At 38.2% G+C, this 25,095-nt stretch overlaps 1 protein-coding gene across 2 annotated transcripts in view; it reads left to right on the top strand.

Moving 5' to 3' along the window:
• CFTR (CF transmembrane conductance regulator) overlaps nucleotides 1–25,095 on the top strand; it is a 96,564-nt gene that overhangs the window by 9,453 nt on the left and 62,016 nt on the right. For both annotated transcript variants that reach the window (XM_080390995.1, XM_080390994.1), the window contains exons 2-10: nucleotides 6,068–6,178; nucleotides 7,454–7,565; nucleotides 14,348–14,563; nucleotides 15,448–15,537; nucleotides 16,952–17,115; nucleotides 17,591–17,716; nucleotides 21,414–21,660; nucleotides 23,951–24,043; nucleotides 24,561–24,740. In XM_080390995.1, the coding sequence (XP_080247121.1) occupies nucleotides 6,068–6,178; nucleotides 7,454–7,565; nucleotides 14,348–14,563; nucleotides 15,448–15,537; nucleotides 16,952–17,115; nucleotides 17,591–17,716; nucleotides 21,414–21,660; nucleotides 23,951–24,043; nucleotides 24,561–24,740 (1,339 nt within the window). The remainder of the gene's footprint in view (nucleotides 1–6,067; nucleotides 6,179–7,453; nucleotides 7,566–14,347; nucleotides 14,564–15,447; nucleotides 15,538–16,951; nucleotides 17,116–17,590; nucleotides 17,717–21,413; nucleotides 21,661–23,950; nucleotides 24,044–24,560; nucleotides 24,741–25,095) is intronic.

A 25,095-nucleotide genomic window follows, 5' to 3' on the forward strand; every position in this document is an offset into this window, starting at 1 on the left:
ACCTTTATTGTATTGGAGTCAATGTGATATTTCACTTTAACTTATTTTAACTTAACTCAGTTCAAAGTTAATCTGTAAAATCTGGGATGCTTTTATTTCTCTGGAGGTAAAAAACACAAAGAAACCAAAACCAAAACAAAACAATGTTGCTTTGCTCAAAGCCCAAGATCATTTTGGAAATCGGAAGATATGAGATATTTTCTCATTAACTTGCAAGGGTCAGGCTGAGGAGTAGCAGCAGCAAATACCAGGATACACAGAAGATGGCAAAGAGCAAGCAGTAAGAGAAGCAGCCCCTAAATCAGGATTAATTCCATATTACTGTTGTGACGATGTACATTTTGATACTTGGTGTTATAAATAAATAAATAATCTTCCCACTCTCCACTTGCCCTGCTTGAACTGCCACAAATGTGTTCGTCAGTTTCTCAAGGTGTATATACCCGATCACATATCAGTCATTGGGTTTTGAACAAATAACAGATTTATGAAATTTATTTATAAATGCATGGCTAAGACAGTGGAGTGCTAAACTGGGTAAATTTGTTGCTGTCACATTAGTGACATATCTGTAAGAATTTAAAAATCAGCTCAAGCATGAATAGCACAGCTCTGCAATTGTTTTGTTGACTTTCTGCAATGTACCTTGGTCTTTCAAAGGACTAGGAGAAAGAAATCTCTCTTATTCTTGCTATGGGATATGTAACTGAGAAAAAGAGTGAAGATGAAGACATATCTTCTAGCCAGTCTCGCTGTAGGTATATGCTGAAACAGCCTTGCCAAGTTCATAACACATCATCATTATCTTATTTTGATAGCTTTGTTAAATATTTGAGGCATATAGTATGTTTCACTTTGGTATCTAAACAATTTACAGATTTTTAATATACATTGCATGTATTCTGTCCTTGCATCTTACGCAACTTCAGTATCTTTGTACCCCTAACGTGCTTTGTTTTCTCTCAAAAGTAGCTCAGTAATTCTGCCAACTGAAATACTTTGACTGTCTTACTAACTGTAAGGAAAAAGTATTGAATTTCTGCTAAAAATCTGAATCTCAAAAAGCATTTAGAGATTAGATAATAATCTGAATAAATATCACTTCTCAAAAACAACATAAAAAGGCAGGCATTCCCCAAGAATTGCTGTGTAGTAATCCTAATTAAGATTCACTGTTGAAATCCTGGGGTTTCAGCAGAACACTGATTATTCTTAAAATGGTGCTGCTCACAGCTAGTGGCAGAGTTGATGACATTGCAGCTAAATATTTTCCGTGTCAAATACACCTCATGGGGAAGAACTGTTTATTAGTGAAGAACTTTAAATCTTATTTTTTGTGATCTGGGAGAAAAAAAAAACAAACCCAAAAGCTGAAATTAATGGGGTCTGCTTTTACCTTCTGTTGTTGAAGTCCTGCAATAATTGTGTGTAAATATTAAGCTCAAAGTATTGCATTTGCTTGTTTTTAAAGGGGAAAATGCTGAAGGTTTTAATAAGAGTTTTCAGAATATATAACATGCTATTTCAGCTGGTTACCATTTGAAACAAAATAACTGCAACCCGACTTTGTTGAAGGTAACTAACGCTCAGGAATTAGGCTGTGGTGCCTGGCACTTGTGCTTCATGGGTACATTGACTTCTCCCATCTGTTAGCAAGAGTCATGCAGAGCTAGGGTCACCATTTTACAGCTGTGTCACAGGATGCTCAGAGAAGAGGGCTGGTGGTGCAGACACACTTCTGGAGAAAACCATTTTGAGCGTACTAAAACTACCACCTCCAGTATAAAGTAAGCAACAATTTACAATTTGTTCTGCTGCTGGAGTGATGTGTATCTTTTGGGAGAGGATGGGAATACAGAGCCTTTGACAGAGTCCGGTCTGGTTTGACCCTTTGGGAATGTCGGAGGTCTACGTGGTACCTCAGTCTTTTCCTACAGATAGAAGGAATTTGTGGCTTTACAAACACCTTGTGAACCTTAGGCTCCAAAGCATCATAATCATGGCTTGATTATGTCATGCCCCCCCCCCCCCCCCCCCCCCCCCCATGTTGAAACAAGGGAAAACATAAAACCAGAGGCATTTTTCTTGCTCTGCCTATATCAGGATTTAGGTCCAGTTCTTTAGAAGCTGCAGGCACTATGCCTTACTATATTGCTTTGTAAGAGAAGGAAGTGAAGACACGGTCACTTCTGCGCTGCTCAGTGGATTTTGCAGCGTTGTGCACATGATGTGTTGAAACGGTACCAGCCTGATCGGGGACTCTTGCAACAGAGCTGCTCTGCTTTGCAGGTCTTGGATAGCCCGGCTCTGCTGCTCTGTCACTGTCCCAATGCCCTGTGCTTCTTGACCTGAAGGCCCTGATGGAGCTGGGGAATCCTTGTGCCCAGGAGGAAGATCTGGGCAGTTGGCTTAGCAACACAGAGGCTCCTTCTGTCTTCAGTGACATGCAAAGCAGCCTTAAGGGAGAGTCAAATCCTATTGACAAGTTAACAGTCTGTGTTAATACTCTCTGGAAAGCCAAAGACATCTGTCCTATCGGCACAATTTGCTCAAGTGGAATGAGGCTGAACATGCTGGAGAAAGATTTCTTACTACAGCTATTTCTATTATATAATTGCCTAAGTGACTGACAAAGAAATGGTCATTAGAAACCTACCAAAAGAGAAGTTAAAACAGTATGTTATGTATACAATATTTACATATCAAACTCATAAGGTTGTTGGTTTTTTTTTTTGCTACAGGCAATCAATAACAGAGATGGAACTTGTTTTCCTTCTTTTCTTCTTTCCTACTGTACACCCCTGAAACTTGTCTCCTGCTGGGTTTCATGTGTGTGTACCCATAATAACATTCCTAGTTAGTGGCAAAACTCTGACAGCACTACAGGTTTCTCTGTGAAAGAGTTCATTAAATGCCAGCCAGTAATCCGGTGGCATTTACTAATGTAATGCTGTAAAACCAATCTGTTTCCCTTCCTTCTTGCTCTCTTCCTTTCAAAAGAATTTTCTCGTTCTCAGCAACCACAAGAAGCAGCTCAGAATTAACACTGGCAAATCATTTCTGTTAAGTCAAAAATAGAAGAGCCATATTAATTGACAAACTCTGACTGAGCTGTGTTACCAGGTGATAAAAAAACATTGATAACTGCAGATTATATTGCCAGTTAAAATAAATTTATAGCTATTTTGCATTTCAAAACTTTACCATTGTGCTCCAGATTATTTGTAAACTGGATGCTCTTGGAATCTGGCAAAAGGTTGGTTTTAGGTAGTATTTGTGTTCTAGGTCTGGAATATTCCTTTTATTAAAATATGTACTGTCTCCCACAGTTCTTGACAGCACAACCCAAATAGCTGTTGAAAAACTACCTTGAGACAAACAGCACGTGATAGGTCAACTCCTCCCACAATTACCACTCCAGCATGAAGCCACTTGGCACAGCTTGCAAATTGGCCAGATGTAGGTAGGGTGGGACTTCCGAGCAAGTCCAAGGTAGCTGGGAGATGAACATCTCTCCGCAAGCCTTGCCAGCAGTCTGCAGTAGGAACCTGTCTGCAGCTGAGGAGGTCCCTGGGGAAGGTGTCAGCACCGCTCCTTTAGCTGGCTGGAGGAGTTAATCTATCATAGTTGCAGCTACCCATATGAGCGGAGAGATGAGGACAAGGACTGCATTAAGTCTGTATTAAACTTGTTGGCTTGGGAGAGGAGGGTGGTTTAGGGACCATGTAATTTAGGTGGCGCTGGTAAGTGTACCCAGTTAAGTGCTGAGTAGAACCAGAGACATTTATAGAAATACAATAGATCTGCTAAGCATGCTGCCTTCCCCAAATGATAAAATAGACATTTTGCTTACTTTCTAAATGCAGTCAGTCACATTTTGTTACTTCAGGCAGTGGCAAAATGCCAGGGTAGGTGCTAATAAAATATATAAAAGAAATCAGATGTGTGGAGGGAAACAATGCAATGCAAATTTTTTTCCCCAAAAGTCGGACATGGTAAAGCATTTCTCTTTTTCTCAAGACAAGTTTGGAATTGCTTATTGTAGTCTCAAAGCATTGTTAAGGGGCTCAGCAAGGTTATTACTTAGCTACAGTATTGACAATTAAAAAGGTTGCTTAGGAAGTACTGTTACTTATTTGCATTAGCTTCAGTAGTGTTTTACTGTCTCATAACTTGTATTCATTTCATCATTGCCAAAATATCTGTGTATACAGAACTTTCAGTGAAGCCAGTCCATGAGAGTTTCTGTTCCCAAAGGACGAGGTTTACCCATTTCTCCACAAGGTGTGCACAAAGCCAATAGCAACCTGTCCTTTCTGCCATCAGGAGCTGGCAAAATACAAATTGATACCGGATTTATCATTTGCAGTGGCCATGAAAGACTCTCACATAACATCATTTTTTTTAATTCAAAAGTTTTCTTCTAATCCATCTTATTACATCCCTGAAAACGTTGGGCTCTGTTTCCAGCAGTAATAAAGTTTATGGATGTTTTACCATCCAAAGTGGACTCTCCTAGTTGCCTTGCTGTAACATACCACAAATTGTGTTATTTTGCAGCTACAGTGGTGTCAAAGACTGAACTAAAACCTGTATGATTCATATGAAACTGTAGTATGATTGCAGAAATGAAGGGTAATCTTCTGATTTCTTAGGACACATTCTCTTTGCAGTAGGTGTGATATAACTAAAATTTACTGCTTTACTGAATTATGGGGATTATAGGCTGATGTCACATGCAGTTCCTAACTTCATTAATGTTAGAGTGTGCATGTGTGTGTGCACAGTTGCACACAAATAGGCTTTGACTGTTGTGCTAAAGTCTCTTTGCACTTGTGTATGTTTGATGATGCTTTTTTACCTTTGTATTGACCTCTTTGCACCACCAGAAGCTGCAATTGAGAATGTGGATTACTTTGTGTGTATGGTATATGTTCTTACAGGCATATGGGTAAGCATCTCCAACAAGCTGTTCTTGTTTTCTAAGTGACCGTGGAAAACTTTATTGCATTTATTTTGCAACTCTGTTAATTGTTGTCTATAAAGACATTTTAAAACAAAAATTTCTGAAATTATTAAAGCTTTGCAGATCATAACTTTTATCATAATTGTAAATCACAGGGGTTTATTTTTTACAAATGGTGTTGACATATGGAAGCATGACAGAAATCAGCCACAAGCACCTTCTTTTGCAGACATTTCATTTTTTTAAGGAAGTATTTTTTAACAATGGCAGCAAAGCAGAAACTCAAATTGGTTCAAAATACACTGTTAGTTCTTGTGGTTGCTTGTTTATGTTTTGTTTTAGTCTTGTGTTTTCAAAAAGAAGACAGAACCTGTTGCAAAATTTTGTGCAAGTTGGCACTTGGGGATTCATAGACCTTTCAGGAGCCAAATTGTTTGATAGAGTTAGTAATGGCTTATTAAGATTTTCTCTATAAAGTAGCCATTCTAGAGTTTTTTCCTGCTTTGGTTTAACTCAGAATGTCCTTTAAATTGGTATTAAGTTTTTAAACAAGACATTTGAAAAAAGAAATGCAAAATGTTTACATATGATGGACGCAATGAAGATCTTATAGGAGTCCTGTGAAAGATTTTGTGTGTTGTTAAGTGCATACTGCAATGTAAGCTGTCAAAGGAATGCTAAAGCTGTATTAAGATTTTTGTCTTACAGGGATGAAATTTAATATAGTTCTGATTAATTACTCATTTATATAGACATAGCACGTATTTGGAAATACAGTACAAAGGTCTCAATCCTCTGTTCATTTGACTGCTACTGACTGAAGTTTGGGGCATGATCCCACCCCAAAACTGATGAAATGCAACAGTTTTACAACTATTCTTTTAATGTTAATTTGTCAATATAGTTTTGTAAATATAATGCAGAGGTCAGCCATACTATGTCATATTGTGTGTGTGCGTTTGTGTCCATATAGGCATACTTGGATGCTGTGGACAAAATGTTTTGGGTGAGACAATGCAACTCCTGAATTAACCTAAGAAACTGATGATTATTTTACTTTTTTTTTTTTTTTTTTTTTTTCTTTTTCTTTTTCCTACTTAGATGGACAAAACCAATTTTGAAAAAGGGTTACAGACGACGGTTGGAGCTGTCAGATATTTATCAAATCCCTTCTGCAGACTCTGCTGATAATCTTTCTGAAAAACTAGAAAGGTATGAAACATTCATGAGATAACTGTTTCAGGAATCATACTGCAATTTTCATTAAGAAGTTGTTGGATAAAATGTTTAAAAAACATTGGGTGCAAGTTGGCTCAAACATGTCCTCATTCATCACACGGTTGTCCTTTGGAGCTAACAGGGATCCCTGGTGCTGATGTGTCACCTAGATGTTCTAAATTACTGTGTACAGGTACCAGTGACATCTGTCCATTGACTAGCAAGGCTAGACGTACAGTTTCAGTGTTAGTTCCCTACTCTGCTGTTCGTTCTTCCCCAAATATCCTTGTAAAACCTTGTTTTATTTTTTTCTTCAACTAAGTAACATTTCCTTTGTTCCACTGTTGAAAGACTAATTGCTTCTGCAGAAATCATACCCTGACTTTTCTCATTTAGGCTTCCTCTCTTCTCTACCCTATTTCAGTGGGTCCTAATTCAGAAACTATGGTTTGTGCTGTACACTTGGGACTAACTCTTACAGAATCAGGTACCTAAATCTGGTCCCTCTCCCCTGGCCTCTGGTGTAGTTTTCCCTGGTGTGCCAGGACAGCTCACGTCCGTACTGTTGTGCCAATCCAATTACACTTAATTGCAGTGTAACATACATATTCAAAACTGGTGGAAAATACTGAGAACATTGGTTTGCTTAATGCATTTTGATAGTTTATAAATTGAATATTCTGGTTATTTGATATTCTGTTGAAAAATGGAGAAAAGACCTGAGGAAATTCTTAGGAGCACTTTAATCTGTGAGTTGAATTTTGACCATATGTTTTCTGTTTATAGCATTGCTTCTGATCAGCAATTTATTATTGAATAGAAAATTATTGTTCCAGCAACACAGGTTAAAAATAATGCTGTGCAGTAGAAAAGTCACATTTTTGATGCTTTGTTAGTGTTTTGTTTTCTGCAGACTGGAAGAGCTAGCTCTGAAACATTAATTTGCCTATTATTTGTGCTTTGGTCTTAAGTACAGCAAGTTTCTTTAAAAACATACAATGTGACCTTTTCATGAATTAATTCCCTGTGGGGTGATGTATGGCTGAGTATTTAAAACTGCCAAATATGTGGCTGAACTAGGTTTGAACTTTTATTGATCTATCAAGTCAATGAAGGCCAGGTCTTTGGGGTCTCTGCAAAGCTTTTTTTCATTAGTCACCTTAGCTAAGTCTCCTTGGATATACTTGAGTGAACTGAAGTATGTCAGAGCCAGAGACCCATGTATTTGCTCTTGCAACTTAACAGTCTTGTTTTTCGGTTCCTTTTCAGAGAGTGGGACAGAGAGCTGGCAACTTCGAAGAAAAAACCCAAACTTATTAATGCTCTTCGACGATGCTTTTTCTGGAAATTTATGTTCTATGGAATAATGTTATATTTAGGGGTAAGATTTGTTCTTCTCTTCAGCAGACTTTCAGTGTTCCATAAATAGGTCTAAGTCTTTGGGATTACTAAATTAATACAGAATCCTGTGAATAGCTACAGATTTTGCTCTTTCTATTGCTTTTGAAGATGATAAATACAGAGAGATACACAGGGACCTTCATAAAAAAAATATTTTCTGATAATGTCTTAATATCTTTTAAACATACATATTAATAATTTTGAAATGTACATAGTGCTAGGTGCTGGCATATGCTTCTCCAAGTACGGGTAGAGCAACCGAAGTTTTGTATCGCTGCTGAACTGAACTAATTATTTTCTCATCTTATGGTTTCTAAGTTGTTTCTAAAGAGTTTTCTACCCTTACCTTAAAATAAATGACAGTGCAATTTCACATGATTCAGTCAATTTTATCAAAGTGACTGTCATTCAGCTTCATAGTTAAATGCTTTATTTAGATTTATGTATGCAGTAAAGAAGTTGTCTTCATTAGTGGTAACAATTCTGCATAAATAGCCATGTGAAATATGCTTGGATCTTGGTGCTGTTAGTGCTCCAATGTATATGATCAGGAATTTGATGTGAAGGTCTGAACTGATTATGTTTATCACCTTTCCAACACGTTAGTTAGGATTACCCTGACTTACCAAATGCACCTGTTTGACAATCCTATCACTGGGGTTAGGAGCTGTGAAAATAGTTTATTATTACTCGTGTCTCACTAGGTGTGTTGGATAGTCAGAGTGTAAATCTGAAAAATACTGTTAAACAATATGTACGTTAAATATCCATGTTATTTTCAAGTGTCTGCAATTTAATAGTAAAAGTGAGATATTACGTTCCATGCTTCTCTGTTCAAAATGCTTTGGTATCAGAAACTGCAGCTATAATAGCCCAAATGGTCTGAAGTGGTCAGATGTGCTCAGATAGTCAGTGTTTTCAGATGTTAGATGGATCTTTAAGCCAGATTTTTATTTTTGGAAGGCTGATACAGAAAGGAACTAATTCCACTGGCATTACTGTTGAATATTGTCTAGTCTCGCTGTACTCTCAAGATCATGGATTGGACAGAAGAAGAATGTAAGGGGAATTTATGGAAAATAGCCCACAAATAAGTTCATATTGTTTGCTATATAAAACTAAACTGCTCTTTTCTTTGGGCTTTCTATAAAGTATCCCAAGGAACTAATCTAAGAGAATAGCAGTTACAGAAATACAAACCTTCATGCCCATTAGAATGACTCCTCTCCCTGGTAGAAAAGGCAGAGTAGTGTGAAGAGTTGCCATCATGCCTATGAACTTGCTGCTGACTCCTTGTAGAAGGAAAATTTCAAGTTAGGTAGATCTTCTAGTAGGTAGACGAAGAAAGGTCATAATCTGCTCTGTGGTAGCCATGCAAGATATATGCTAAGTGAATCCACACCAACACTTATACCCTCAATTTTTAATAATTCTGTATAAAACACTTGAAACATAAGTAAGAATATCCTGAAAACTAAAACACAAGTCCTTAACTACATGCAGACCTTTTAAGGGTGAAAATTTTTAATGCACCAGGCAGTGTTTCAGGCCAAAGAGCGTTTTTCAGGTTAAGCATTGAATTTGGAGCCTGACTTCGGATAGTTTTATGCTGGAATGGTTCCACTCCAATAAAGTTCCATGGAGTCCCTCCTGTTTACACGGCTGTACGAAAAACAGGCTGATCTTGCAGTTTACAAAATAGGTAAATGTATTTAGAGTCCTGTGATGAAAGTCCTGTAAAATATTCCTAAGTGTGTTAATTTGAACTGCTAATGATGTGAATGTTCTGGTTTAGATCGCTGTTGATTTGATTTTGATAAATTATAGTTGACTACAATTTCACTTCAGATTGAATTTTCCCTCAAGAATTATGGAAAACCTGACTGCTTTTTTCTCTTGTAACACCATGTTCAGGGGAAATAAGCATCAGTAATAGAATCAGCAAGTCACAAAGTAAAATGGTCTACAGAAAAAAGAAGAAATTCTCTAAAGAAAATGGAAATTGCTTCCCTTAAAATGCATCATTCACAGTCTTTTCACTCTATGAAAAATGTAGGACATACTTCAGTCTGTCATGGTGCTTCATGGCAAAATAAAAACCCCTCAACCTATAGGCCTTAATCTTTTGCAATCACATTTAGACTGTCCCCCAGGTGTAGCTCATAAAGAACAACTCTGAAATTTCTCAGCATCAAGGCTTGGTTTGAAAAATAAAACCTAGAGTGAAAAAGTTCTTTGTATTTTATCTTTCTGCTTCTTTCTTTCTTTGTGGATAGATACACATTCTGCGTGTACAGAAATTCTGATTCAAAATAGGGGAAATCAAGAAATTAGCTCCCAAGCCAACTCTGTTCTCTCGCAGTTTAAGTTTCTCCAGCTTGCTGGACTCTTCTCACTAGTGAAGACCCGCAGGTCTCTTCTCACTGCCGTTCGCCTCAGTCTATGGTCACTGCTGCTGCAGAGCTGGTTTGAAGCGAAGTGCTGTGCTTGCCGCCCTTGTGCAGAAGGGCTGCACGAGCAGAAGGGAGAGGAGATGATGGTTATGGTGCTGTCTGTGCTCACTCTGGAGGGCTTTTCTGCATCAAACCCTGGGCTACCTTCTAGGTGTTTTAAGTGTTGTGCAGGGCTGGCAGGAGGCAACGTGGCTAGAGTGGAAATTGATGAGTGAATTAATGGTTTGTCTTTGTCCAGGTAGGGCAGTCAGCAAGAGGCTCTGTCCTAGATGGCTGTTTAAGGGGCTGCATAATAACCCTTCTCTCTATACTCTTTCACCTTGTTTGGCAACTCTTCTCTGGGATGAGACCCCTTCTTTGTGGACTTCTACCCAATTCTGTCTTTTATGTGCTCCTGACATCTAATTACTGCCTTTAATATTCTAACCTTTCTTCTCACCAAGCCAGCAACTTCTTATTCATGTCAGATTTGTATTTTAAAAAAAAACCCAAAACAACAGTTCTACAAATTTAGCCTACCATATACTATAATAGGTATTCCTGCAGAACCTGCCAGCCAGAACTTTTACAGTAATGCATTCCTGTTAAAAGCTCAGCAGTATCTGAGGGCTTTTGCAGGCAGTTTTGAGGGTAATTTCCTTGCCCAGAATAAAGGCAAGTGGAGTATGTGTGGGCATAAATGTGTGGGATTGTGCAATGTTGATTTCTCTGTGTGGACTTCTTTAACGGAGTGTAATTTTAGACCAGGTGAGGACTGCAGGATTTTTGAGTCATATTCTTTGAGGTTTGTTTGTTTGTTTGGGTGTTTGTTGGTTGGGTTTTTTTCATTTGTTTGGGTGTTTGTTGTTTGGTTGTTTGGTTTTTTTTTCCCATTTCTTTAAGAAATCACAGCTGTGCAATTCAGCACATAGGAAACAAAATCTGCACCTTTCACAATGAACATGGAAAGATTAAATCTTAGTTTAAATTAGTGATTCCATTATCATTAGTCTTCATTTTATTGAAAGCTCCAAGAGGAAAAACTTGCTTCTAAAGTTGCTGGTGTTCTTTTCAGGCCCTGCGCACGGAAATTAATGGGAGCTTTGCCATTAATTTGAATGGGGACAGGATGTTGTGCCGTATTGGCATAGGTGTAACCAAGTTGTGTGTTCTTTTGAACTTCACTTTCCTTTCAGCTCTTCTCTTGTCTAATCCCTGAGCTGTTTTCACGGCACCTTTCTTGGACTGTCGTTTAAACTCTGCTGACATCCCTGCTGTTTTTGTAGTTGTTGTTGCAACTGGCATCGCTTTGCTCTCATTAGATCTAGTATTTTTTCCATCTCTCCCTTTGCCCTCACGCGCCGTAGGTAATGATGTTATTGCAGGATGGACACTTGTGCTCTGGCCCCCTAGAGCACTACGACTCTTCCTCATAAATCGTGTTGTGTTAGGCACGTTGAGTTACTGCACTTAATGTATCCGTTCCCCTGCTGTTCAAAGCAGCTTCCACGCTTCACCTCATCAGCAGACATGTCTTACAATTTAAAGAACAGGTGGTATGGCAGTGAAACAAAAATCTTGCTTTTTAGCAACACGCTGGCTAACAAATTGGGTACTTTGCTGTGAGGATCAGTTTGATTCTACTTACATTTTTCTCTTATATTCATCCCCATTAAATGTATATTTCTACTCAGGCACAGCAGCTGCTAATATTAACTTAGAAATGGTTTTGGTATCATATCCCAAAGGACCCTAATGAGGATTTCCTGAAGCTCTCACATATAGGTCATGGGTGTGAGTGAGGAGGCAGGGAGGGACATGAAAGTCCTGAAGCACTTCTTGGGCACATGCCAAAACAGAGATGTGCATTATTGTATTCAAATACAGAGTGATTGAGCATATGGGGGATACACGTAATGTAAAAGTTATCCTTGCGTAAGAATAGCCATACCAGGTCAGATTAGCCCATCCTGTGTCATACTCTTATTTTTCAGATCTTTGCTTTTTAATTAAAGTTTCTGTAAGGAGGGCATTTCTGAGTTTCTTAATGGCCTATGATGAATGCAGAGGGAAGAGCAAGGACAGGAGAAGGAAAAACACGACTCTTGAAAACTGATTTTTCTGTCGGGTGCACACATCTCATTCCTTTTTTTAGGCAGGTCATTCTGATCAGTTTATTTATCCATATTTATATCAGTGGGTAATTTTGAGGTTACAAGAAAAATGAAAAACAGGTAGTTCTGCTTTCATTTGTATGTAGACTAGATAATAGTATCTTTGGTACATAAACTGATAAATTTGCACTGTAAACCAGTAGATTTTTACACCCCATGAGATAGCAAATGATTTGGCTCATTGCCAGCCATTATTCTATCCTTAGTCTGTAAATCACCTTTTTTCCCAGCAAGCTAGGCATGTATGCAATACCTTTATAGTCACAACAAACACAGCAGCAAAGCATGGCATTTTCATTGGAATAAGAGTAAATACATAAAAAAAATAATCCTATTTTCAGCATATATATAAAACCTTATCTTGGAATCTCTTAGTATGAGAGCACCACGTTGTCCTTGAGAGGTGACTGTTTTGTATTTTGTGAGTTTTGGGGAGTTTTGGTTTGCCACTTTGGAATGCATATGGTCTAAGCACAGCTGCCTTGGATCATGTGTGTTTTAATAAACACTCCTCCCTTTGCCTAGTAATAACATTGAAGTCTTTGTCAAAGCTGGCTCCAGGTTTACAGCACTTGTGTTGGGGCAGAGTGGTGTTTAATGTGGGAAATGTAGTGTGTAGCACAGGTATGCTATTTGAGATGTAAAATTTCATATCTTCTGTGGAAAGAAGTGAATGATGAATATCAGCTCCACCAACAGTGACATTCAGAAAGGGTTACAGTACAGGTTGTGGAAGTACTTAGGCTCGTGTACAAGAGACCAAAAGGAACCTAAAGGAGAAGGGAAAAATTAAAGGGGATTTTCCCAATCTATTTAACACTGTAAAACATTAATTACAGCTGTACTTCACTAGTTCACTTCTCTCTGAGGCACTGTATGGTGGTCTGTGTGGTTTTCAGCTGGAAGGCAGTACTAATAACATTTTGGCAGAATTTAACACATCTGTACAAAAAAGAATTCAATAGTTTTTTGTTGTTTTTTAAGTATCAGATTATTTCTGCAGAGACATAGCAGAAGGAAGGATAAGGAGACATGCATAAAAGTTCTAAGCACTAGGTATTTTTATGCTGAATATAACAATGAAACAAGGGAGCACACACATACTTCATACCCCTCAGAAGCCCGTGCAGAAGATGAAGCAAACTGAAGCACACTGATTTTTTGCAGCTCTTCAGGAAGGACTGGGGAAGGAAAGAGGAGGCAAGAGAAGGAGATGGACAAGAATGAGGTTATGGGAGTGAAAGTATGAGAATGATGGGGCCATGAAGGGAAATGGAAGGCAATGGTGAGATAATGCTAGTGAGGTTTAATTACAACAGAAAAGGAGGCTAAAGACAAATGTAATAGCAGGCTGAGGTAAAGTCAGGGCTATAGCAGGTCATTTGGATGCCTTGCAGTTTAGCAGTTTGATACTGCCACTTTTTCATCTCCTGCTCTGGTTCTCTGCCATGTTGCTCATCTTGGAATGAGAAGTGCTGGGGCTGCCAATGCAGGAGGCACTGGTTTCTCTCTGGGACTTTTATTAAACTTGCTTCCCCTACTATTTAGGCCCTCTCATCCTGCTTTTGTTACAGCCGTGGGTGTGATGTCTAGAACTGTTGAGTAGGATGATCCAAATTGTTTATATTTTTATTCTGTTGCTATTTCCATTTACTTTGTTTTACCTATATCCTCACTGTGTTTTTCTGTTGATGTTCACTTCAGGAGCTGTGAGTCTTCCTGTGTCCTGTAGGTCCAGTAAAGTGCAGTGAGAACTGTTCCCTAGGGGCCAAAACAGATATCTGGCCTGATAAACTGGATTCAGTCATATGACGTTGCTAATCTATTACAACTCTGAAAAGTAAATGTTGGAAGCTGATCTCATTTGTCACTTTTGTAGAAAGTTATCAAACTAAATTTACAAACTAGATTTGCTTTGATGGAGTTGCAGGAGTATCACAGGTTAGGACACCAATAAGTTGTCTGTTCTCCTGGGCAATTATTGCAACTTTCTGTGGTTTGTGCAGCAAACAGACCTCACTTCCTCTTTTAAGATATAAAGCTGTAAATCTCAGTTGGAAGGACGTGAATTCAAATTTTAAAAATTCAAATGTTAACCATTTTGAAAAAATGAACAAACTACTGACCAAAATTATTTTACTTGTTTCCATCTGCAGGAAGTCACCAAATCTGTGCAGCCCCTTCTGTTGGGAAGAATAATAGCTTCCTATGATCCGGACAACTCCGATGAAAGATCCATAGCCTATTACTTGGGCATTGGCTTGTGCCTTCTCTTCCTTGTGAGAACACTACTCCTACACCCTGCTATATTTGGTCTTCATCATATAGGAATGCAAATGAGGATAGCTATGTTTAGCTTGATTTATAAGAAGGTAATTGTTTCATGTACACTCAAAGCCAAACCTCTGTCTGTAGCCTACGTAACTTTTAGGCCAGTTCGTTGAAAGATTGATAGTTTTGTTAGTCAAGGTACACAAAGCACACAAAAGAATAATGTGCCTAACATGTCTGACAGCTCTCCATTTCCTAAGTCCAAAGAATTAAATACTTATCTACAGCTGCTTTGCCTGAAGTCAGCCTCTGTGTGAGTTCAGACCTGCTTGATATGTGGTGAGGTGCCTTAATTGTTCTACCACTGTGCTCCTGTTATGCATGTGTATTGCAAAGGAAGAATAACATGTGCTGGTGGCCAAAGAATATTTTCAAAAGAGGATTAGAGAAGAAGTTTTAAACAATAAATATAACATAGAAGGGAATGAGTTTGAATGATACTGTGTGAGATCTCAGATACTGATGCGTTGCATGTTCACAAATCCAAAGATTTAAAAAGGTATTTAGTTTTACCCATACCAAAAGCAGCTAATTTAAACAAACATGTTAGTTACTCTAGTATAAAGCTCACTGTGAAAACATCTTTCAAAAATATTTGCCAAGATAGGCACAGTAGGAGTTTTTTGAGGATGCACAGCAGCACACAGCATGCATGCTTAATTAAGATTTGCATATATATCTATATACATAAAATATTCAACAGAAAGCAAGGACTGAGTCGATAAGTCAATATTTGTAAAGCAATTTAGTGGCTATATAAAATTCAAGTAACATAAATAACAAGTTTAATGAGACTGTAGCATAAGCAGATAAGTGAATTGTTATTTATACTACTGTACCATTGCTTATTATTTTTATCTGTATTTATTATTTTTGGGGGATGGGTTACATAGCCATTTTTCTATGGTTTTGTTTTCTTTTACAGATTTTAAAACTGTCAAGCAGAGTTCTAGATAAAATAAGTACTGGCCAGTTGGTCAGTCTTCTTTCCAACAATCTGAACAAATTTGATGAGGTATGTCATCAGTTACTTAATCTACTTGATGATCCATCAAATAAAAATGCAATACTTAAAGCTGTTCACGACAAATAATAAGGAAGGAAGGAGCTAAATGGCAAACTGCACTGAGTGCTCATTGTAGATAGAAAATGAATCACTACCTTAAGAAAATGTGTCGGCATGTGGTCATGGAAATGCTCATTCTGATACTTACGACATCCTTTATCTCCTATGCTGATTAGTAGAGGAAACATAAAAACCAAATATACCATAAAAACATGCTTGTTCTACACTCCAGTGAAAACCTGCCAGGGAACCTCTGGGTTACGCAGTTGGTTTCACAGAGGTCAGAACTTGCTGCTTCAGTCTTTCCATACTCTTTTTTTTTTTTTTTTCCTGACCATTGTACCTTTTTACTGAGGTAATCCAGTCTGTTCCTGCTGTTGAACAAGCGATGTTGTTCAGCATCCTGTTACTGCTATTACCCACTCTGCTAAAAGTGATTAAGTGTTGACATAAGACCTTATTAAGAGTCATTCCCAACACATCCATGTTAGCACTTTCAAAGTCTCTTGTAAAACTTCTCTTTTGTTAAAGATGCAGAGGTAAATCCCTGCTAATGGCTTTGGGGACTGAAAACTCTTATGACCTTCTGTTCAGCCTGTATGCTTAATTGGCCCATTGGTAGGATGAGGTTTGCTTCCTATGGAAGAAGCAAGATCAGAGAGACGAGAGACGTAGGCACACGGCTGGAACTGTAGGGTGTATTTCCTTTAAGCACTGTTTTACTATATAGAGCAATATCAGCTAGCGCTGAACAAGCTAGGACAAGTGACCTATCATTGCTGCAGTGTAGCTGCTGTATCACAGACCCCTGTGCAGCCTTATCACAGCATTCAGTCCAAAATCTCCCCAATGTGAAGGAATGTGGCTGAAGTAGGCAGCAATCTGTTTTTAATTAGCTGTGCTCACGCAACAGACATCTCTTCACCAAAGTAATATATTCCTCCTATAACAGATTAAATCACTCTCAGTACTTTTTTCTGTACTTTTCTGTGTATTTTTCTCATCTTGCAGTGGTTGAAAAAGCCAGCATTCATGGAAAATTCTGTTTACTTTTACAAAGCTGGGATTTTTCCTCATGCATGTACATAGCAAAGAGACAATTGCAGACTGAACTTTGCCTTACAAAAATGAAAGTTTAGGTGTGGAATGTATATGTATTCCTGCACTGTCATCATAATTAACATCCAGTATGCAATGTGCTCAGGATCACAAATCCTCCTTTATAAACTTGTTCTACTACTGGAAATACTGGTACCATTCTTCATTACATTTTTCAAAGTGTCAGTTTAATGACGACTTCTTTTTCATGTAGTTTTCAGAGCATATCTGTAACTTGTATTATTATTTTTTTCTGCTTCCACAGGGTCTTGCCCTGGCTCATTTTGTATGGATTGCACCTTTACAGGTGGCACTGCTGATGGGACTGCTCTGGGATATGTTAGAAGCTTCTGCATTTTCTGGACTTGCTTTTCTAATAGTCCTGGCCTTTTTCCAAGCCTGGCTGGGACAAATGATGATGAAATACAGGTGATGAGACTTTTAAAATATTTCAATATATTTTCCTGAAACACATTGGTTTAACAAGTTTATACCACTTAAGAGTCTCTAGTTATGACATTATTACAAAAGAGTAGTCCAAAGAGTGTTGGCTGTGTTGGTGAAGTCATGGACAAGCCTTTACTTATTTAGCGGCAGCTGTCTAAACTTAAAATTAATGGTTTAAAGGGCAGTAAATAGTGCTAATGCTTTGTAGAATTAAAACTCCTTGTTTTAAAATAAGTGAGTCTATTTATTCTTTTTAGAGCTTGTATCTTTTCCTTGCTAAAACAATTACTAGATTTCTAATAACTTCTTTCACATTCTTCCTAATATTGCTGTTAAAATAAACATTTTAAGTGTAGGTATATAGGGAAAGTGGTTTTGTAAGATATATAATGGGATACAAACTAACTATACAGGAAGGAAAAGATGAAGATTGACCTGTTGCTTTTTTACTTTGTAGGAATAAGAGGGCAGGAAAGATCAATGAGAGACTTGTCATCACCTCAGAAATAATTGAAAATATACAGTCGGTTAAAGCCTATTGTTGGGAAGATGCAATGGAAAAAATGATTGAAAGCATCCGTGAGTAAGTGTTCTCATTTGTTAGTCAAAATTTTTATATGCTCAGAAAGAAAATATTAGGTGGCTATGAACACCATCTGTGGTCTTGTTAGTTAAGTAAAGCACACAAATTTTAATCCTTCGTAGAGTCACTGTGCATTCCCACACTGCAGCTTGTTTTTTTCCCCAATTTGTCAAGTTCACTCTGGAGGTGATTTTTATTTTTTTTTAAACTTGCTTCCTCATTTGTTATTATGATACTTCACTCATTAGTTTGCGCAGGTAAAACAATTGTGGCATCTGTGTTTGTTTCTGGCCAACCCTATCCTGATCTTACAATAAAAAGCTCTTTTGTGATGATTACATAAGGTTTTATAGACTTTCCTATTCTGCGATGAAGGAAACAGTATGAGTCCTCTGAAGCTATTTTCTGAGAAATGCAATAAAGCTGGTTTTAAATGTTACATGCAATCTCTGAAAGGATTAAAGTAGTGCAGCTTCATGTATTCATCCTGCACATTTGCCTTAACGTTTATGGTCTGTAGATAGCCTTGAGTAATGCTTATCTCTTCAACTAGTATCAAGATTGAACTGGAACTACCAAGACCTGAAGTAGAAAGGAGATAAAAGAGCTAACCTAGTTAGCTGAGAGCTATGAGAAGGAGGTCTTTATTACCAACAGGGAGTCAGTCCTAAGGGAAGGGAGGAGAAGTGATATATTGATTGGTGGGTGGTGCTGCACTAAAGCTGTCCCATGTGTTTGTTTAGTCCTTTACAGAGAACTAAAATTCTGTGCCAGGTGTGTGATTGGGAAAATAAAAGAAATATAAGTGTCATATTATCATGTAAATAAAAGAGATGAAACTATATTATTACACAAACATCTTGTTCAGCTGCTTTGTGAAAGACAATTCAGAGAAAGACCTGAATTCCTTACCTTAAGAGATTATTCCTTACCTTTAGAATAAGGAAGATAGGGAAATTTGCAGTGATTTACTATAAATGATCAGAGAAAAATCAGTCTGAATCCAGGTCATGAATTCCAGCTCAAGGATGGAAGCAGGTTAGGATTCCCCTTGTGTCAATAGCCACATGAATTGCTTTTAGAAAATTTGAGACCACATCTTGTAAGCAAATCCTGTTGAAATGAATTAAATAAATTTTAATTCACAAAATGGTCACAGAAACCTGGAAAAAGGACTGTCATTTTATGATCTCTGTTTTCTAAAATAATTTATAGTGAATTTTGTGATGCTGGAATTCAATCTTTGTTACATTTTTAAAAGACAAGAATGCTAACAATATTACAAAATCAAAGTATCTCTCTTCTACTTCTCTGCACCAAAATACAATATTTTTTTGAGTTATCCAGGAGGTCACTTGGTGAAGATATCACCAGAGCAGGTCAACCTAGGAATGTCAGTTTCTGTTGAATTTTGCTTGCTGAAATCAGCTCTGCAGGGCCCCCCAGTCAGTTGGCTTAAGCTGGTAGGAAATGAGACAGTGTGTGTGAAGCCATGCCTGTATTTTAGCAACAGTGTGTTACAACTCAGTTGTTATCAAACTGCTTCTGCATGCTGACATTTTCTGATGCAACCCAGTTTAATCAACTCTAATGAACTAGATAGACCAGTGCCCTTTACTCTGGTAGACTTGAGCTGCCAGGGCTGGCCATCCTGAAGGTGTAACATTGCTGCACGCAGACTCCCCTGGGGAATTGTGACACTTCAGGGGGACCAATGTGATCTGTCTCCTGTGTGCCCTTTTAAGTCTACTGATAATAACTGTTTGTAACAGGTGTCTGAACAAACATACCTGCACTCCTATAGGCTATGCAATGTATTCAGAGAAGTGAAAAACCACACCACCGAACTGGTCCCCTGAACCATAGCATAGCGCTGCAGAGAGTGAAGTCCAAGGCTGGAAGTCTCTATACTTTGTCAGGGGAAGATACGTCTTTATATAAAACAAAGAATCTCAAGCTTGTGTATTTGTACTGATTCTTGTAGCATCACTTCAAAAACAGGCATATGCTGGTCTACACCCTACACATGCACAAGGCTCATAGTGTCTCTTACATCTCTCTCAAGTGCCCATATTGTGTCAGCAGGGTCTGTCCCAAATAAGTGCTTAATTTACAGAGCTCTCAAGCCTGTATCACAGACAGACCCACCTCTGGAAAACTTTTGCTTGCGGCTGGTACTTGGGAGCATACTGAAAAGGGTTAGTAGTACTTTGATTCTCCCTCTTTGGAGTAGCAGCTGTGTGATTCAGCACTGGGGAGCTTTATGGTAGTTTTCACCCAGTCATTTGTGTGGTACTGGACAATTACCAGGCCCCAAAATCTCTGTTAACCCTATTCAGTGCTGCCATCCACAGTCTCGTAGAAGCTCTGGAGGGACCTCAGGGCAGTGGCTACTACTATGGTGGTGACCTGCGTGCCTTGGCTACTTTCTTCAGGCCTCTAGTGAAATACAGACTTAACAAGAAGTGCTAGGCACCCTGCTCCAAAATGGGCTGAACTCAGATTTTCTGTCAGGATCTTCCAAGAACACTTTGGCTGACAAAAGTTGGTAAGATGCTGGATGCGTATGGATGTCTCGTGCATGCGGTGTGGAGCTGAAAGGGGGTTCCGTACAGGTCTAAAATCCTGGATGGACTTTTCATGCAGACACTGGCTTAATATCAGCAGACACATAAAGATTACGGTGCGCGGCCTTGTAATGCCAGGTATTACTATCACCAGCATGACTGTGAACTTCTGCACAGTATCCCAGTCCTTAGAGCACTCGCCCAGTGAATGGGTGCCTTGGGGGTCTAGCTCAATCTCTAGCCCCAGTTAATTGCTCTTGCAGCAGAGCAATTGCTCTTTCATTGCAGCAGAGGTGCCGATGTTCAGGCAAAGCTGAGATGCAGGGCACCTGGGGAATGTGAACAGCGTCAAAACGAGAACAGTCAGCAGAAAGCTTCAGCACTGTGAGTTAGAGCTATCAAGTCAGAAAATGAATTACGTTCCCTGGATTGTTTCTCTTTTTATGTGAAAGCTTGCTGTAAGATACATAGACATTGTGGAAGCAGCTAAGAGTAATCACCAGTTGCATTCCTGACAGCACAGCAGTCAGTAAGCTACTCTCTAGATTGAGCTTCTATGGAGAAAGGGAGGTGGAGAGCAGACTCCCTGCCTTCCACCTCTTCAAGCTGAGGTTAACTGACACCTTACTTCGTGGGTGAAGCTGTTAGTAGGGTGCTCTGCAAAAGGAGATGGCACTGTAGTTGAACTGTGGATTTGTCTTGGGGTTTTTTTTATGGCCATGTATAACAAATCTGACGTTTCCAAGTGTCTTATTTCTAGGGCAGTTGTGTACCTAGATGACCAGGTGAATATGGGTTGACACTTCTGGGAGTATATCACATACCACAGCATTAGATGCTTAAAGATGGTTGTACCAGGAATTTTGTGGTTTACGAGGTATCTAAATCATGACATAGAGTATTATTATTATTTTGTCTGACATCTCTGAACATAGGTGACAAAATTTGGCTCCAATTATTTTTGAAGTCCAAAAATTGTTTGCAATAATGCTTTTCAACTGCAATGCTAGAAAGTAAGAAGGATGAATGAGCCTCTGAGTTAATTGTTTACCAACGGTGCCATCCAAAAAGTTTGTAATATGTAAACTGTGGAATCATATACTAATTATTTGTATTTATTTTTTTAACAGAACTGAACTGAAGCTTACCCGAAAAGCTGCTTATGTGAGATATTTCAACAGCTCAGCCTTCTTCTTTTCAGGCTTTTTTGTTGTGTTTTTAGCTGTGCTTCCGTATGCTCTGATTAAAGGCATTATTCTCCGAAAAATATTTACCACCATTTCCTTCTGCATTGTTCTTCGAATGACAGTGACCAGGCAGTTTCCTGGGTCCGTACAGACCTGGTATGACTCTATTGGGGCAATAAACAAAATACAGGTAGGGTACATACACTAAAACCTTCTCAAGTATGTAAACTAATTCTTTATAGCATGTTATCTTGTCAGTTGATCAAAAAGGGTGCACGGCATTTATGCAGACTTTCTGAATATGCTATATGTCGCTCTGACTACACACCATGAAATTCATTATAAATCTTGATATTGTTATATGGTTCCCCAGGCAGCATAACCCCAGGAGTCTTATGCTACCTGCACGCTGCTTTTTTTTATAACAGTGGCATTTAATTATTTCTTCTCCTTGCAGAGTAAGGGACTTAATAAAAATGTATGAGTTCTAGTGTTTAAGAGATTTTTCCTTCAGAAAAGGAAGTACAAAATTTGTACAGTTTTCTATAATATGGCTTCCAGTAGTTGCAGTCACAGATCTTCTGTTTTCCTAGCTATTAGTGGCAAGAACAGCAGGAGACTGGGCATCTTATGCAAATGTGCACCTCATTCATTATGAGTAGTAAACATAATTAAGGTACCAGTCAAATAATTATGACCTGCCTTACCTACTGAGATCAATTGCTCGTATACCAGCATGAGAAGCTTATCTGCAGAGTTAAATCAGGGTGAGTTCTCATTAACTCTGTTTTATCTGCTTGTCTGAAATCACAAAGTAATTATTTTTCTATTTTGGGGTGAAATCTTAGGCTTTTTTTTTTTACATATTTATAGAGGTTTTTTGATAAAACATTGGTTTTATTATTTTTAGTGTGATAAAAATACTTAATGTGGAACTTAAAGATCTTAATCAGAGATCTGAACTTTAATGTAGAATAAGAAGCAGGCATTGGATTTTTATGATTTTCAGCTGGGCAGAAAATTTGAGAAATCTAGCCATAAAACTTTCTATTTGACATTCAGAAGGCTGCCTTGTTGGGGCCTAATTTAGGCAGTCCTTGTGCTCGCAGATTCCCTAGGCATTTGTGGAGGTATCCTGTCTCTCCTGTGTTCTGGAAGAGTGTATGGGAAGAGAAGTGGCAAGCCTGGTTGTCATGCCATTGCCCTTACTTTGCCATATGCTTGTCTTTGTGTGTATTAGCTCTGTGGATGCTCCAGAATCCAAAAATCGTCATCTCTTTGTGGCAGGTTTGGTGTAGACCCCATAGAATGCACAGAATCCCAGAACACCAATGCTCTTTGCTTGTCACAAGAAACAAACAAAAGTAATAAACCACTCATACATTTCTCTGATTTAATTTCCTCATCAGTTTAGAGAGTTCACTGGACCAGATATGTTCACTGGGTTATTGTATTTCCCTTGTAGCTAGACCCATGTTTTCTAGACCATGAAGTGTTTCAGGGTCAGTCTGCTTTCTTTATCACTGCTCCAGCAACTCCACTGGATGACCCCACCACCTTTGTTATGTAAGCCTAGCTATCATTTCCTTTTTTTTTTTTTTTTTTTTTTTCATAAACTGTGTGTGTTTGACCTTCCAGTTTTTTTGGTTCCTGCCCTTTCAACCATCTGCTTTATCACTTCACTTCTTTTACTTGGGAAATTTGCAAGTTTACTGTAGATAACTGATTTTCTGCCACATCTGCTTAGTTTGTCCACTGTATTGCCCATGTAGACCTGCTTGTTTCCACATAGTTTAAGAAGGCAAAGATGGTACCTACAAACTGCATAACCTTAACAAAACAATAGAATAAACATGTTATCTTTCTTACATTAGCATAGTCTTACTCTTTTTTCCTAATAGTATCCCAGAAGGTAACAAAAGTGTCACGTTGCTGACTTGTGTCATTTGAAATTACACTACTTCAGTGGCGCACTCGCCAGGATAATTATCTGCCTTTTTTTGTTTTGTTTTGTTTTTCAGGGAGACATGATTCTAACCCTTTTAAACGCTGGCAGTTTTGGAATAGGGAGGTAGCAGCATGTAGGTGCTTTGTTTCACTATTAGCAGAGTGCAACCTTCCACATCCCACTTCAAACCCAAAAGTTTATCTGAAAAGGATTAAGGTTGAAGGGGTGATGCTGCCTGACACAAGTCCTGAAAGCAAAGGAAATGCCAAGTTTTGAAATTCTTTCTAAACTAGAACCAAATAACTTTAAGTTTATGTTTTAACTAGCAATGAAAGAATTGGTAGTTTCAAGAACATTTCTGTGTCCAAAAGATGTTGTATAAGCTATATTTATGCCTCTCTCTAAGATGCTACAATACAATAGCACCATCAGAAATACTAGCTAGTGCTCAGTGTTGACAAGTATGTACGGCTTCATGTGATATGGCAGTCATCTCTCAGTTTCCTCTCATCTGCTTTCATGGTTTTTCTAGGATTTCTTGCTGAAAAAAGAATATAAAGCCCTGGAGTATAATCTAACAACCACTGGGGTTGAGCTGGACAAAGTAACAGCTTTTTGGGATGAGGTTAGTACTTTTACCCAAACTAAATTAAAACAGTGTGTCTCTTTTTAACCAATATTTGCCTTGGTGTTCTCTAAAAAGAGCAGTCTACACTCCTTCATTTTAACTGGCTTCAGCTATCAACAGGCAAGGAATATATTGCAAGTAATTAATGCATGATATCACATTGTCCGTGGTTGAGAAACTTCGGGAGTGACCTTTTAATAAGTGTTAAGGCCTGTAATAAGTAGTTAATTTTGATTTAAGCCAGCCTGAAAACAATCAAGCTGTGGCACGTGTAAACATTGGAATGTAATTCTGTAATAGGCAAATTTTGTTTGTGTCCACAAACTTAGAAACAAGTCCAATACATAAATTAAAAAATATATGTTTAAGAACATAATAAATAATACACAGATAGGCAAAGTAACATCAGAAAAGTAAGTGTTTTCATAAGTCCATAGTATGATATACATACCTGCATATGCATGCTTTATTTATTTTTGATGTCCATACAAAATCACATCTGTGTATGTTGCAGGGAATTGGAGAGCTGTTTGTAAAAGCAAGCCAAGAAAACAACAGCAAAGCTCCTAGCACTGACAACAATCTCTTCTTCAGTAATTTTCCACTTCATGCCTCTCCTGTTCTTCAGGATATAAATTTCAAGATTGAAAAGGGACAGTTATTAGCTGTTTCTGGATCTACTGGAGCAGGCAAGGTATTTCTATTTCTGTTGTTTCAACAAAAGCCCTAATAATTTTAAAGAACAATATTGTGCTGTTATCTGTATTGTTACCTGCATTGTTGCTGTATTCTTGCTATACTGTGCTTGTTGTGAAAGTGATGGCTGCAGGAAGGAGTATGAATAAACTGTAAATTTCAATAAAATGGCCAATGGCTATTTGGAGTTCTTGTCTGTGGCCAATATGAGAGAGAGTTTGCTGGATAGTTCTTGTACATACAAGGATACAGACTTAGTAAGGAAACAGCAATTTTAATGACAAAACTATTTTCCCGTAGGAAGTAAAGGAGATTTGCAGGAATAATGCAGGTTGAAACCTAAAGTTGACGCT

The sequence above is a fragment of the Falco punctatus genome (assembly GCF_963210335.1).
Source record: "Falco punctatus genome assembly, chromosome: 6".
NCBI classification, from domain to species: Eukaryota; Metazoa; Chordata; class Aves; order Falconiformes; family Falconidae; genus Falco; species Falco punctatus.